At 41.5% G+C, this 13500-nt stretch overlaps 1 protein-coding gene across 4 annotated transcripts in view; it reads left to right on the top strand.

Annotated features, from left to right (window-relative positions):
* Nucleotides 1-13500, top strand: part of LOC117272413 (1-phosphatidylinositol 4,5-bisphosphate phosphodiesterase delta-1-like) — a 33051-nt gene extending 19551 nt beyond the window's left edge. For all 4 annotated transcript variants that reach the window (XM_033651334.2, XM_033651335.2, XM_033651332.2 and 1 more), the window contains exons 6-15: nt 3930-4131; nt 4252-4396; nt 5346-5498; nt 5596-5751; nt 5841-6000; nt 8111-8227; nt 8335-8513; nt 10237-10369; nt 11771-11920; nt 12148-13500. In XM_033651334.2, the coding sequence (XP_033507225.1) occupies nt 3930-4131; nt 4252-4396; nt 5346-5498; nt 5596-5751; nt 5841-6000; nt 8111-8227; nt 8335-8513; nt 10237-10369; nt 11771-11920; nt 12148-12239 (1487 nt within the window). In that variant the 3' untranslated portion in view covers nt 12240-13500. The remainder of the gene's footprint in view (nt 1-3929; nt 4132-4251; nt 4397-5345; nt 5499-5595; nt 5752-5840; nt 6001-8110; nt 8228-8334; nt 8514-10236; nt 10370-11770; nt 11921-12147) is intronic.

Here is a 13500-nt window from a genome sequence, read left to right as displayed (position 1 = left end):
TCCAGACGTTCAGGAGGTTTTTACCAGGAGCTTAATTATACCTCCAAAACAGACCTAGTGATTTTAACCGGTACAAACACCGAAAGAAGTTTCAAGTTCCATATCAGTGATTTTTCCAACACTGCACGGAGGGGATGCTAACCATGGTGCCTGACGTGAAAATGCAAATGCACCTATCTAGAGCCAGTGTTTGGTTTGTCTGTTCTGGGCTACTGTAGAAACATGGCAGCGCAACATGGCAATCTCCATAAATGAGGAGCCGCTCCCTATGTAGATGTAAACTGCTCATTCTATGGTAATAAAAAACACAACAATTGTTATTTTCAGGCGATTATAAACTAAAGAAAACATACCTATTATATTGTATTCTGTTTCTCCCAATATATCCCTGTAAGTCCTTCACACTGCACCTTTAAATTGTTCTTATTATGTATAGTGACGTGTTTCTTTTATTTTCTGAACATTCTTGGTATTTTGGATTTTTGTCATTTAAGAAAGCTTCGCTTGTCTTTCTCTATGCATCCATAATATGACCGTCATATCAGCCAAAACTAAAAAATGAGCAGGAATCCTGTGTTGAGTGGAATAGAAACATTTGGCCAATAGGAGCTTGAGCTTCATAGATAAATTACAGCAATGTTTATTCATGTGCTGTGTCCATGTTAAAAATGCTGTATACATTCATACATACATACATGTACGTTCAGAGCATTAATACGGCAGCAGACAGATGTTTGCTATGTAAAGATATATTGGAGTAACAGCTTCTTGAGCAGAGAATAAAGGCACGCTCCCTCTGGGTGTGATGTAACCTGAGCTCCTTTGTTCATTGTTACAATAGCCCGTCCAGCAGCATGTGAATGTAGTGCGTGCGAGTCCCTGAATTCATTGCGCCCATAAATTATTACCACTGACAACACTGCCCCGACTACACTTGGTGGTATCTAATGTTCAACACCTTTGTGTGCTGCACTCTGGTGGCGTGTACTTTGCACTATATACAGAGTTTAATAGAAAGAGGAGCATCTGTATTTTCAGTGGTATTAAAAATGATACCATCAGGATTTGTCAGTACCTTGGCATATGTTAATACCATGATACCACCCAAGCCTTGTCTCGACCCTCAGTGGCAGGACGGCAGCGGTGGCGGGGAAGCATAACATCCACCCCCTAGTTCCCTCTAGGTTAACAGCGTCAGCCTTTTCAGCACTGTTGCAGTTGTTAACACTGTTTGCGCTGTTAGCACCGTTAGCTGCTAGCCACCGACTCAGCCTCCTCCATGTTGAGAGCCGTGTGCAGACAATCCTGGTTCAGACTCTGAATCATAGATATGCTTTGAATGTTGCATACAACTTGAAAAAGTTTGACATGTTGATTATTCATTTTCTTGCCAAGATGGAGGAGAAAATTGATACCACTCTCATGTATGCAACATATGGAGCTAGATCCAGGAGGTGTTACTGTAGCGTAGCTTAGCATAAAGACTTGACACGGGGGAAACAGCTAGCCTAACTGTCAGAAGTTTTAAAAATTAAACACCTAATAATACACCTAATTTTTCTAGGGCTGCCCCTGACTAAGAATTTTCCTAGTCGACCAATAGTCATCATTTAGGGCCATTAGTCGACCAGTTGCCTGCATGTTTACGACTTTAATTTAATTATTAAATTATATATTTTGGGCAGGGCAACACAACAGTTTGAGTTGAAGGTGTGAGAAAGAATAGTATCAGTAACACTGTTAACACTGTGCTACATTACAGAGAAATACAAAACCGTACTAATGAACCTTCATTAATATAGGCCTATATTTTATCTACAAGTGCACGTCACACACTGAGCGAGCCGCCTGTTAATGACGCTGTCGGCAAAGCAGTAATGATTGTGCTAAGTGGCTAATGGGCATGTAGCTACTTCCATGTTTCAGATGATACGTCATGTTTGTAGTCGACCAATGAAGATGAGTTTACATATCACCTTGGGTTCATCCTTCACCTTCTTCTTTAACCACCTGGAAAACATGAGGTCGGGCGCTGGGTGCTATTCTTGTGCCTTTTTTCGGCCAGCTTTCAAGCACATGGCAGCGGGTTGTGTTAGCAACCTCAACAAGCACCTGAAATCCTGAGTGCAGAGCTGATCGTCTTCCAGGCGCTGTTTATAAGTGTGTAGGCCTATCGTCTGTAGGACAGATGTAAAGCTCTGGGTAGCCCTGCACTAACATGATCAACTTTTCCATATTTATCAGACTGAATATTTACAGAAGAAGGGAAAGATATCTGTCGGCTGTGATTGGTTTGTAACGTGACTCCTGTCTGACTGCTGAGCGTGGCCTCTTCCTGTGTCTGTCCTTTCAAATTAAATTCCCACATGGTCCAGTCATATAGGTTTGGATTTATTTTGACAAGGCACAGCTGTGTCATGTTTTTTTTCTGTGACTAAGCGACTAATGAAATCTTTCCCACTAATGACCTTTGTAGTCGACTAACATTTGGTCAACTATTAGGGGGCAGCCCTACAGTTTTCTGCTCTGATGAATAGTTTTAGATGAAACAGAGACGTCTTTTAAAGAACAAACACATATAGCATGCAAGTCCACTGCCTCCAAAGCAGAAAAAAAAGACCTGATGTCAGATGTTCAACATTTGCAATTTTCCAAGTCAAATATAATTCTGGGAAGCCAGGGAACCAGTTAAACAGGCCTTTTGATGACAACTAGCGCGTATCATTAGGAACATACAAGATAAACTTAAATTACGTGCAATATGTAGTGATAACAGTCTATACAGTGTTTCTAGTGCCTGTAGATATAAGTGATGTATTAAATGAATGTTTTACATACAGGTACACGTCAGGTTTTCCAGACCTGTTTAATGCAAAGAGGTGTAGAACATAAATAACCTGATTCACACACAGACTTTTCTGCAGGGATCTTTTAACTTCAGTATGATATTAGCACAGGGGAAATGAGATCCTCTAAAATGTACAGTATAATATGTATTTTCTGGTGCTGGGGATACTTTAATCAAGATAATAACACAAGGCGGAGCAAAGCTGTCATTGCAGTCAGTTTCTCCCAGTTAGGATTCCTTAAGCATTCATTGTACAGGAGGTATTTACTGGGAGACAAATTATCCATAGAGGTCTCTACTCTACAAAACACACAGACTCTGTGATTTAAACTTGTAGAAATGCTGAATGAAGCAGTTTCGCGTTACAAAGCAATGTTTCTCAGATGCTGTTCGGCTTGTCGCGGAGGGGCTGTTAGCTCAGCACCTGCTAATGTGTGCTGATCTTTTTTCTCTGATAACTTAAGATCCAGATGTTCAGGAGGTTTTTAGTGGGAGCCGAATTATCCGCAGAGGTCTCTTCCTCTCCAAAGCAAATTGACCTGGTGATTTAAACCGGTACAAACATAGAATAAAGCAGTTTCATGTTACAAAACAGTGTTTCTCAGATGCTGTTTGGCACTGCTGTGACTGGAGCTGAGCTCCGGCTAACGTTTGCTCAACTTGTTTCTCTTAAAACTTAAGATCCAGACGTTCAGAAGGTTTTTACTGGGAGCCGAATTATCTGCAGAGGTCATTTCCTCTCAAAAGCAAATTGACCTGGTGATTTGAACCAGTAAAAGCACTGAATAAAGCAGTTTCACATTAAAAATCATTGTTTCTCCAGAGCTGATTGGCACTGCAAGGGCTGGAGTCAAGCTGCTGCTAAGGCTTGCTCAAATTGTTTCTCTGATAACTTAAAATCTAGACTTCTGGTTACTAAAATCCCTCATCTAATAAAAATATATAATAAACTATCTATAAACGACCAGTGTATCGTAAAAATAAATGTAAATTACATATACTACATTCACACACTTTGTTCTGGATAAATGAGTGGCTCCCTCGTCACTGTTGTTCTGCTGTGTCTTTGCGTTTTTTTCAGCCAAGCAGCAGAATCTGTTGTCCAAAGATGGCTTCCTCATGTACATGCACAGTCCAGAGGCCTTGGTACTTAATCCAGATCACAGAGATGTGTACCAGGACATGAGCCATCCCCTCAACCACTACTTCATCTCCTCCTCGCACAACACCTACCTCATGGAGGATCAGCTCAAAGGGCCCAGCAGCACGGAGGCTTACGTCAGGTAACAGCTTTCATCCTGCCTGTAAGAATCTGTTCTTCAGGTCTGGAATTTACAATCATCAAGGTGCTTTACATTGTGTTTCTTTTTTTTTTGGTCACTAATACTGGCTGTGACTCTCAGGGCTCTGCTGAAGGGCTGCCGCTGTGTGGAGCTGGACTGCTGGGATGGATCAGATGATGAGCCAGAGATCTACCACGGATACACACTCACCTCCAAGATCCTCTTCAAAGACGTCATCGCAGCCATCAAGGAGTACGCTTTCAAGGTGTGTTTAGTATCCAGTTATATTTATGAACACTCGTGTAACTTTTCTTGATTTGAGTTCTCAGTTTTTATGCCTGCGTGTTGGCTATAGCTGTGGCTGAAGGCATTATGTTTTCAGGTTGTCTGTCCATCCGTCCTATTCTTGTGAACGTGATATCTCAAAAACACCTGGAGGGAATTTCCTCAAATTTGGCACAAACATCCATTTTGAGTCAGGGATATAGTGATTAAATTTTTAAGGTCAAAGGTCAAGGTCACTGTGATCTCTCGTCTGTTTTATTCTCGTGAATGCAAATCTGGTGAATGCTTTCAAAGGACAAAAATGAAATGTAATTCTTTGAGGGATTTTCCTCAAATTTGGCAAAAACGACCACTTGGCCTCGACGATGAACTGATTTCTCGTGGTCAGAGGTCAAGGTCACTGTGACCCTGCATTCATGTAATTTTTTATGAACACATTATCTCAAGAAAGCCTTTAGGGAATTCCCTCAAATTTGGCACAAATGTGGTAAAGGACACTTTGCATCTGTGTCATCCTCATGAATGCAAATCTTGTGAATACTTTCAAAGGATAAAAATTAAATGTAACGCCTTGAGGGAATATCCTCAAACTTGCCACAAATGTCCACTTAGATTCAACCTAGAATTGATTAGAATTTGTTGGTTAAAGGTCAAGGTCATTTTGACCTTGCATCTGTCCCATTCTTGTGAACATGATGTCTCAAGAAAGCCTTGATATTGAGGGAAGTTCCTCAAATTTGGCACAAACATCCACTTGGACTCGACAGTTCTGAACTAACTGAAATTTGGTGGTTAAGGTTCAAGGTCACTGTAGGTGAAGTATCCATGTTGTCACTGACACGGATGTAAACTGTTTCTGAATATTGACTGGTTCATGGAGGCATACAGCCGCGAGGTGGTTATTCCCGTCTCTGTCTTGTTGTCCCCAGACATCTGATTACCCAGTTATCCTCTCCTTGGAGAACCACTGCAGTGTGGAGCAGCAGGAAGTCATGGCCCGCCACATGAGCTCCATCCTGGGCAGTGCACTTGTCACCTCTCCCCTGGGGGACGGCATGCCCGACACCTTTCCATCTCCTGAGGTTTGTATCCACTCTAACCTGTTGGTACATTTCATTTTTGTCTTCTGAAAGCATTCAGTCACAAAGCTAGACTTTTCATGTGTGTGTTTACCTCCAGGAGCTGAAGGGGAAGTTCCTCATCAAAGGGAAGAGGTTAAACAAACTGGAGGCCAGCTTTGCTGCTGAGGCAGCAGATGGTGATGACATTGACGTGACGGAGGAGGAAGAGTCAAATGACGAAGATGAGGCACAGCAGGAGCAAAAGAAAAAAAAGGTGGGGGTCACATCAAAGGAGAGTAAATAAATGATCATCATTTTTAGCATTAGTGGACACTCCTTTTATACTTTCTATTTACTGCGTAGGAGAAAAAGAAGCTGAAACTAGCGAAGGAGTTGTCTGACATGGTGGTCTACTGTAAGAGCGTCCACTTCCATGGCTTTGAGGACGCACGACAAAACCTGAGCTTCTACGAGATGTCGTCCTTCAAGGAGAGTAAGGCCATGGAGCTGGCAGAGGAGTCAGGTGAGGAAGAATTCAGGCTGGATTTACCAAATTGTTTTAATGAATAGATTTATCTTAAGATACCAGTAAAGATATTTCATAAATCATGTATTGGTGTTTCCTAAAATTCCTATAAATTTGTCTAATTGGAGGAATATGTACTTTAATAATTATTCTCTTTGTCCAATTTAAAACACTCTTCCAAGCGAAGAAAGAAATGTTCAACGTCCATTCTTTAAAATGCAAAAATAAAAACTGGGAAAAAGCAATGGATTGCAAAAAAGAAATATTTAAAAAAAAAAGAAGTAATCAAACTCACCAGGGTGGAATCAGGAAAAGAAAAAATATGGTCTTAATGTGTTGGTTTGCTCCGTCTTCACAGTCCTCCCCACACCCTGGTTATACTTTTGCCCCCGGCCTGTCGAAGAAAAACCATGAGGTTTTTTTCCATGGCAGCATGACTCCACTTTGTCCTCCACAACCAAAATCAAAAGACCCTCCCAAACAATTCCCTGCTCCTTTTCTCCTAAAGGCCATGCCCCCTTCACCTGTGTGCAGCAGCACACCCGAACAGAGTGGACTAGTAGGTGGCACCTTGAGTTACACTCACTGGCTGCTTTATTAGGTACACCTTGCTAGTACCAGGTTGGACCCCCATTTTGCCTTAGTTCCTTGCAGCATCGATTCAACAAGGTGCTGGAAACAGTCCTCAGAGATTTTGGTCCATATTGACATGATCGCATCACACAGTTACTGCAGATTTGTCGGCTGCACATCCATGATGCGAATATCCCGTTCCACCACATCCCAAAGGTGCTCTGTTGGATTGTGGTGCGCATACTGGTGGCAGAAAAACAGCAGACATCGGAGAAAAACAGTTGACATACCTGGAATAAAAAAGTCATCTTGTTGTCAGAAAAGGGAATACAGAATAATATAGAAAACCACCGCAGAGGACGCCGCAGTAGAATATAAACTTTTGTCTCCAGTTAATTATAAAATCTCGATATGCAGGATATAATCACTGCTGGACGCTCTGTAGAGGAGTGTGTGTTTGGATTACATGGACAGAATTGCTGATGTGGTGAAATATAATTCATCATCATATCAAATTGTAACATGGATTTGCCTTATTGTCCTTGGTTAATACTTGCTAGCTAACACTGTCTGCTTATGAAGTGCTTGATCATAACAGAATATAGTAACTGTCACCACTGCTCATTTCAGACAGGACACCACAAGAAAAACATGTTTAGATTAATACACAGACAGTGGATCATCATTTGTTTCTAGTTGTCGGTGATCAGCTATAGGTAGCACGCTAGCTACGTTAGCTCCATCTCTAATGTTAGTGAGCCTTTCACTTTCCCAGCCTGGATGCAGAGGAACTGATCTAAACACACATAAGCTTTCTTGTGTCCTTTTTGAGCAGTGCGAACAGTTTAATATACAGTACTTTGTTATGATCAAGGTGTTAATAAACAGACAGTGTTAGCTAGCTAACGCACTAGCAGGTTGAGAAGTTGGTCTTCCACATTATATTGTATTACATCGGGACATTTCCACAACTATTAACCAAGGACAAACAGACAAATCTTGACAAATCTGAGTTTTTACAATTCTTATGATGGTTATTTTTCACCACGTAAATACTTCAGTAATTCAAATAAGCTGAACACACACTCCTACTGAGCACCTAGCAGCAGTAATTAGCCTAAATATCCATAATCTAATTAACTGGAACACAAAACTTTTTTTTCAACTACACGTAGATCATAAAATCATGGATATAAATACGACTTATTGCAATCAGTTGAGAAATGTTTAAACGTTAAAGTGGTTTTTACATTGTATTTGGCACTCATACCAACACCACTACTGTGCCTTCCTGCCACCAGTTTGGCTCCGCCCACAAAATACGTCCTCACTGTTTCCAAACATTAAAAGGGTCTTTAGGTCCCCTTTATGTTCTGAACCAGTTCTGACCTGGAAACCAATACGTAAACATGAATCTTCTATTATTTCGTATTATTGTATTTCCTGTCATTTCTTTTCCCTAAAAGCATTTTAGTACTTCTCATGTGGTGAATATCGTTATGATGGTTCTTCTGTCTGGCCGTGTTCTCTGCAGCAAATTCCTACATCTGTCATAACGTGGAAAAGCTGAGCCGCATCTATCCAGGTGGCAGTAGGACCGACTCCTCCAACTACGACCCAGTGCCTCTGTGGAATGCTGGCTGCCAAATCGGTACATAATGCAAACTCTGAATTCGACGGTCCAGTCTGGATTTAACTAAAGAGAGACAGATGCTTATTTTGATTCATCGTCTCTGCTTCATCTTATTTCCTTTTCAGTTGCCTTAAACTTCCAGACGACCTGCAAGGAAATGGACATTAACCAGGGCAGATTCCTGGTTAACGGAAAGAGCGGCTACATTCTGAAGCCGGCCTACATGAGAGACGTAAACACAGAATTTGACCCCATCACCCTGACCCGGGGAGAATGGCTGAAGCCAAAGGCGCTCCACATCATGGTGAGTGTGTCACTAATAACACACGTGCAGAGGTGTGAGAAAATATCGATACACTTGATTAGCGTGATGTTTTGTGATACTGTATTGATCACTGATTGATAGTTTACATGCAAAGATTGGCGGCAGTGGTTCATTATCTGTTGTGCTTTAACACAGGTATGATTGAGTTGTAACCGTAGTCTGTATAGAGATGGATGACGCGTCACCACTTCCTCCCACGGTACAAAAATGAAGCTAAAATATCTCGGATACGGCTGCTGCCATCTTGCGCTGGTGACGTCATTTGGAGCAAAGCTGGATCTGCAGCGACCTGCCGTCTGACATAAAGCTATCAGTATTAAACTGAGATAGTTTTATAACAGATTAAAACTCCTCCTCTCTGTTTTGGTAGCGTTGGTGTTCACATCTGACGCGTACTGTAGCGGAGTGCACATAAACCCCCCATCGTTAGAGCCGTCAGCGCTGTAATCCATCTTCAGCCTTTGACTCCTCCACTCCACCGTAACAACATATCGCTGGCATAACAACAAATCACACATGCCTGTGAAACAGCCAGTCATAAAGGGAGAGCCGTTAGCATTGACAGCTTTGATGCCTCTGTGCCAGCGATAGCCGTGGCCGGAGGCATTATGTTTTCGGGTTGTTGACACATACGTATGTCTGTCCCATCCTTGTGAACATAATATCTCAAGAACGCCTCAAGGGAATTTCTTTAAATTTGGCACAAATGTCCACATGGACTCAGTGATGAAATCAGCAGATTTTGGTGGTCATAGGTTAAAGGTCAAGGTCACTGTGACCTTGTCTGTCTCATTCTCGTGGACGTGATATCTCAAGAACGCCCTTCAGGCAATTTCTTCAAATGTGGCACAAACATTTACTTGGACTCCACTAATTAGATTTTGGCATCAAAGATCAAAGGTGAAGGTCGCTGTGACCTTACATCCATCTTGTTCTTGTGAACGCAATATCTCAAGAACAGCTCAAATTTGGCACAAACCTTCACTTGGACCGATTAGATTTCGGTGCTGAAAGGTCAGTTTGGCCTTGCATCTGTCTCATTCTTGTGAACATGATATCTCATGAAGACTTTAGGGGATTTTCTTCAAATTTGACACATGGACTGAAGAATAAACTGATTCGAATTTTGTGGTCAAACATGAAGGTCATTATGGCCTCACAAAGCATGTTTTTGGCCATAACTCAAGAATTAATTTGATAATTATGACAGAACTTCACACAAATGTTAGATAGGATAAAATAATGACTTGATGACATTGCATATCCAAAAGGTCAAAGGTCAACTTCACTGGCGAAATCATAATGTTCTGCATAAAACACTTTTCCGGCCATTACTCAATGTCATATCTCAGGAACAGAAGGGGAGAGATTTAGTCAGGTACTGAATTGGTGACGCTCATTTTGGATGTCCACCTTGAAACTGTGCTGATTGTAAAGATCTTCTGTGTGTGAAGTGCCCATGTTTTCACAGACATCGATGTAAACTGTTAGAGAAACCTGATCGGTGTGTGGAGGCGTACAATTGCAGGGTGATAATTCTACCTCTAAATGTAGATTAAATGCTTACAGTATCACAATATATCAAATACGTTGAATCTTAAACCTCTGTATCATGACACGTATTGTATCACCTGATTCTTGCCAATAACCAGCCCTTTGGATCTTTTCCTATCTGACATGCTGTATCTCCACCTGTCAACAGGTGATATCAGCCCAGCAGCTCCCCAAAGTGAACAAGAAGAAGTCCTCCATCGTGGACCCGCTGGTTAAGGTGCAGGTTTTCGGAGTGCCAGCTGATGTTGCCAAGAGAGAGACCATTTATGTGGAAAACAACGGTACCTTTCCTTAGAAACACTATATACAACACTTGCTTTGTACTGAGCCTCTGTTTGTCAGCGCCATTTACAAAAAGCAGATATTGGTGATATATTTGCATTTATTTTGAACTGTTGGAGGATTATTTTCAAAATTTTGGCTTTTTTTATTCATATAATTAGCTGAATGTAGCCAATGCAACATTTTTATTTTTATTACAGTTACAATTCTGTTTGACATTTTTCCAGCATCTAAAATTTAAGGTGAACATTAGTATGAATACATCTGTGGATACATTTTTTGAGCATCACAAACCCTGTGAAATGACTTGTTTCTCCAATGGGATTTGATTCATTTGGTCTGATAACATTTTGAAAGTCTAATGGTGGCTTGATTAAATCATTTAATCAACAAGTTCACGTAGTGCTAAATTGCAAGTAGCCGACTCGGCCGACGGAATTTTCTAGTGCGCCTGCTCTGTGGGCCACACAGTGCAGGAGAGTCGGATCGTTTCATACCACAGCTTCATGCGCCACTGAACAACTTTCATAGGAGTGACGAGGCCTTGCCTCCAAAACTTTATCCAGTTCTCTTTATGCATCCATGTTCCAGAGTTGGAGTCCACAATCCAGTGGGTGACATCAAGGTGGCTGCATCCATTATTTTATAGAGTCTATGGTTGTAAAGGGGGATTTATACTTATGTGTCGAATCAACGCTGTACCAAAATAGCATTATAAGTCTTGTGTGTGATATATCCAGGCTTCATATGAGCAGAGGATGCTGTTGTTCCTGGCTTCATATGAGTAGAGGAAATCTCCGCTAGCTGCTAGGCTAATTTATACAATGTAAAATGTCATAGGCTTGTTCTAACAACATTAGCATGTTGTATTTGTGGGGAAAATGTGTCCAGATAAAGACAAGTGCTTTGTCTGTGAATGCTGTGAGTTATAATGAAGCTGATTTGTGTACTTGTGTTTGAAACTGTCACTATTAAGCCAAGTTTAATGTGTGTTTTGAATCAACTAAACTTTAAAGAACTTCACAGAAACCCCGCTGCTAACTAGTGTTTTGGAGGTGTAACAGAGGGACACAGACACACCACCGCACAAGTACAAATGCTAACAACAGCGTAGGCCACATGCGTAGGCTACAGGGGAGGGTCTGCATAGAGCTGATGCACAAGTATAAATCCTCCTTAAGACTGTAACTTCCTGTTTACTGTGAGAAAGTCCTGCTCTGCCTTTACTGTGACTCTGTCTTTATAAAACAGACAGCTGCACACAACTAATCATGCCCTCTGGGGGTTGTTTTGAAATGCATTCTGGGAAACAAGGGGAGCCTTTGAAGCACAAGGAGCAGGTCAAAGAAATGAATGATACACCAAGTTACTGATGGCGTCATTCTTCTTTTCTGTTGAAGGTTTTAACCCATCATGGAATGAAAACTTCCAGTTTGATGTTTATGTACCAGACCTGGCACTGGTGCGCTTCGTCGTCGAGGACTACGACTCCACGTCTGACAATGAGTTTGTCGGGCAGTACACGCTTCCATTCAACAGCTTAAAAATGGGTAAGTTCAGCAACAGGCAAATTGCAAAATGTTCTTTTTTTTTGTCCTCACTGTAACTTGATGATGTCAGACCACTGATAGTTCCTTGTTTTCACACTTCATAAATGAACAGAGACGAGAACTATCTGGTCGAGCATAGAGAACTGAATTCACTCTCTGCAACAAACAATTCATTCTTCATTTTTTTTTCTAATCACTGACTGCGACCACTTTGTGCTCCCACACAGGATACAGACATGTCCCTCTGCTCAGTAAGAACGGAGACGTCCTCCCCTCAGCTGGACTCTTCGTACACATCATGGTCCTTGATGCTGAGTGAGATGTCACCGACTGCCATGTACCTCTAAAGGACACAAGGACCTCCATCACACAGCCACGTTCAGCTGTTTTTAATTACTTTTTTTTTTTTGCTCTGTAGTTTTAGTTCACAATTAGTTTGAACAGCCTTTTAAAGGGACAGTTCACATTTTTCCTCTTACCTGTAGTACTATTTATCAGTCTAGGTTGTTTTGGTGTGAGTTACTGAGTGTTGGAGATATCAGCCGTAGAGACGTCTGCTGATTTCAGAGAGGACTATCAACTTGTTTCATTCGTTTCAATCTTCAGCCTGACATAGCATTTACTCTAACACCTGAGCCACACTGCCTGCGTGAACAGTGCGTGACGGCTACCACGCTGAACTGCTGTAGTGTTCACACAGACAGCGTTGCTGCTGCAGAGCTGCCTGCTGTTTCACTACTGTATTTCCACATTGAAAAGCAGGTACTTCACTAATTTATGGAGCCGTGCAAGCCGCTGCACTGTCAACAACACGGTCATGACAATATTGTACAACAAAAAAGCCTTGTTTATAAATGAAGGGATCCTGTCGACAGAATTGTTATCAGAGGGCTTTTATTTTGAAACAAGAAGTGTTAAGTCTGTGACGCTGGTCACGTGGGCAGTGTGGCTGCTCTAACCTGTCCACACAGGCACCGAAATAAAAAACAAAAGGATCTGCAATAGACACACACTGCTCATGCGGGCAGTGTGGCCTCTCTAGGGGGAGAGGGATTCAGTTTTCCCTAACGATTCACTAGGGACCAACGTAAATATGTGTCTTTATTTTGGGGGTGAACTGTCCCTTTAAAAGTCAGATAAAGACCAAATTCTTCTCAAGGGTCGACAAAGTAAAGAACTCCGTCTGCAGCTGGAATCGAGTTGTACTGGGAGTGGGTTTATGCATGCAAACGCTGTACATACACACTAGGTTTGTTTGACTTTCTAATGCTCCATGAGTCACATTACAGGGACAAACTGTGTCAGTTGGTTTGTATGAGTTGCACTAGTGTTATACGACGTTCAGTTTGCGATGGCATATCATTCGTGTCCCTTATTTCTGGTCAGTTAATGTGTCGTCTATTTAAATCTTTTTATCCACATGATATTTTATGAATTCCGGAGAAATGTAAGCCAACATGAAAACAGCATGCTTTGTCTTCATCGGTCATTTTAGTCATCAAGTGTGGTTATTTTTCATGTGACATCATCATGACTTTATCTTTTGTAAATGAGGGTGAAGATAAAAGTTAAAACATGAA

The sequence above is a fragment of the Epinephelus lanceolatus genome, chromosome 12 (genome assembly GCF_041903045.1).
Source record: "Epinephelus lanceolatus isolate andai-2023 chromosome 12, ASM4190304v1, whole genome shotgun sequence".
In the NCBI taxonomy this organism is placed as follows: domain Eukaryota; kingdom Metazoa; phylum Chordata; class Actinopteri; order Perciformes; family Serranidae; genus Epinephelus; species Epinephelus lanceolatus.
The sequence above is the reverse complement of the archived record's forward strand: the minus strand, read 5'-3'. Positions and strand labels throughout refer to the sequence as shown.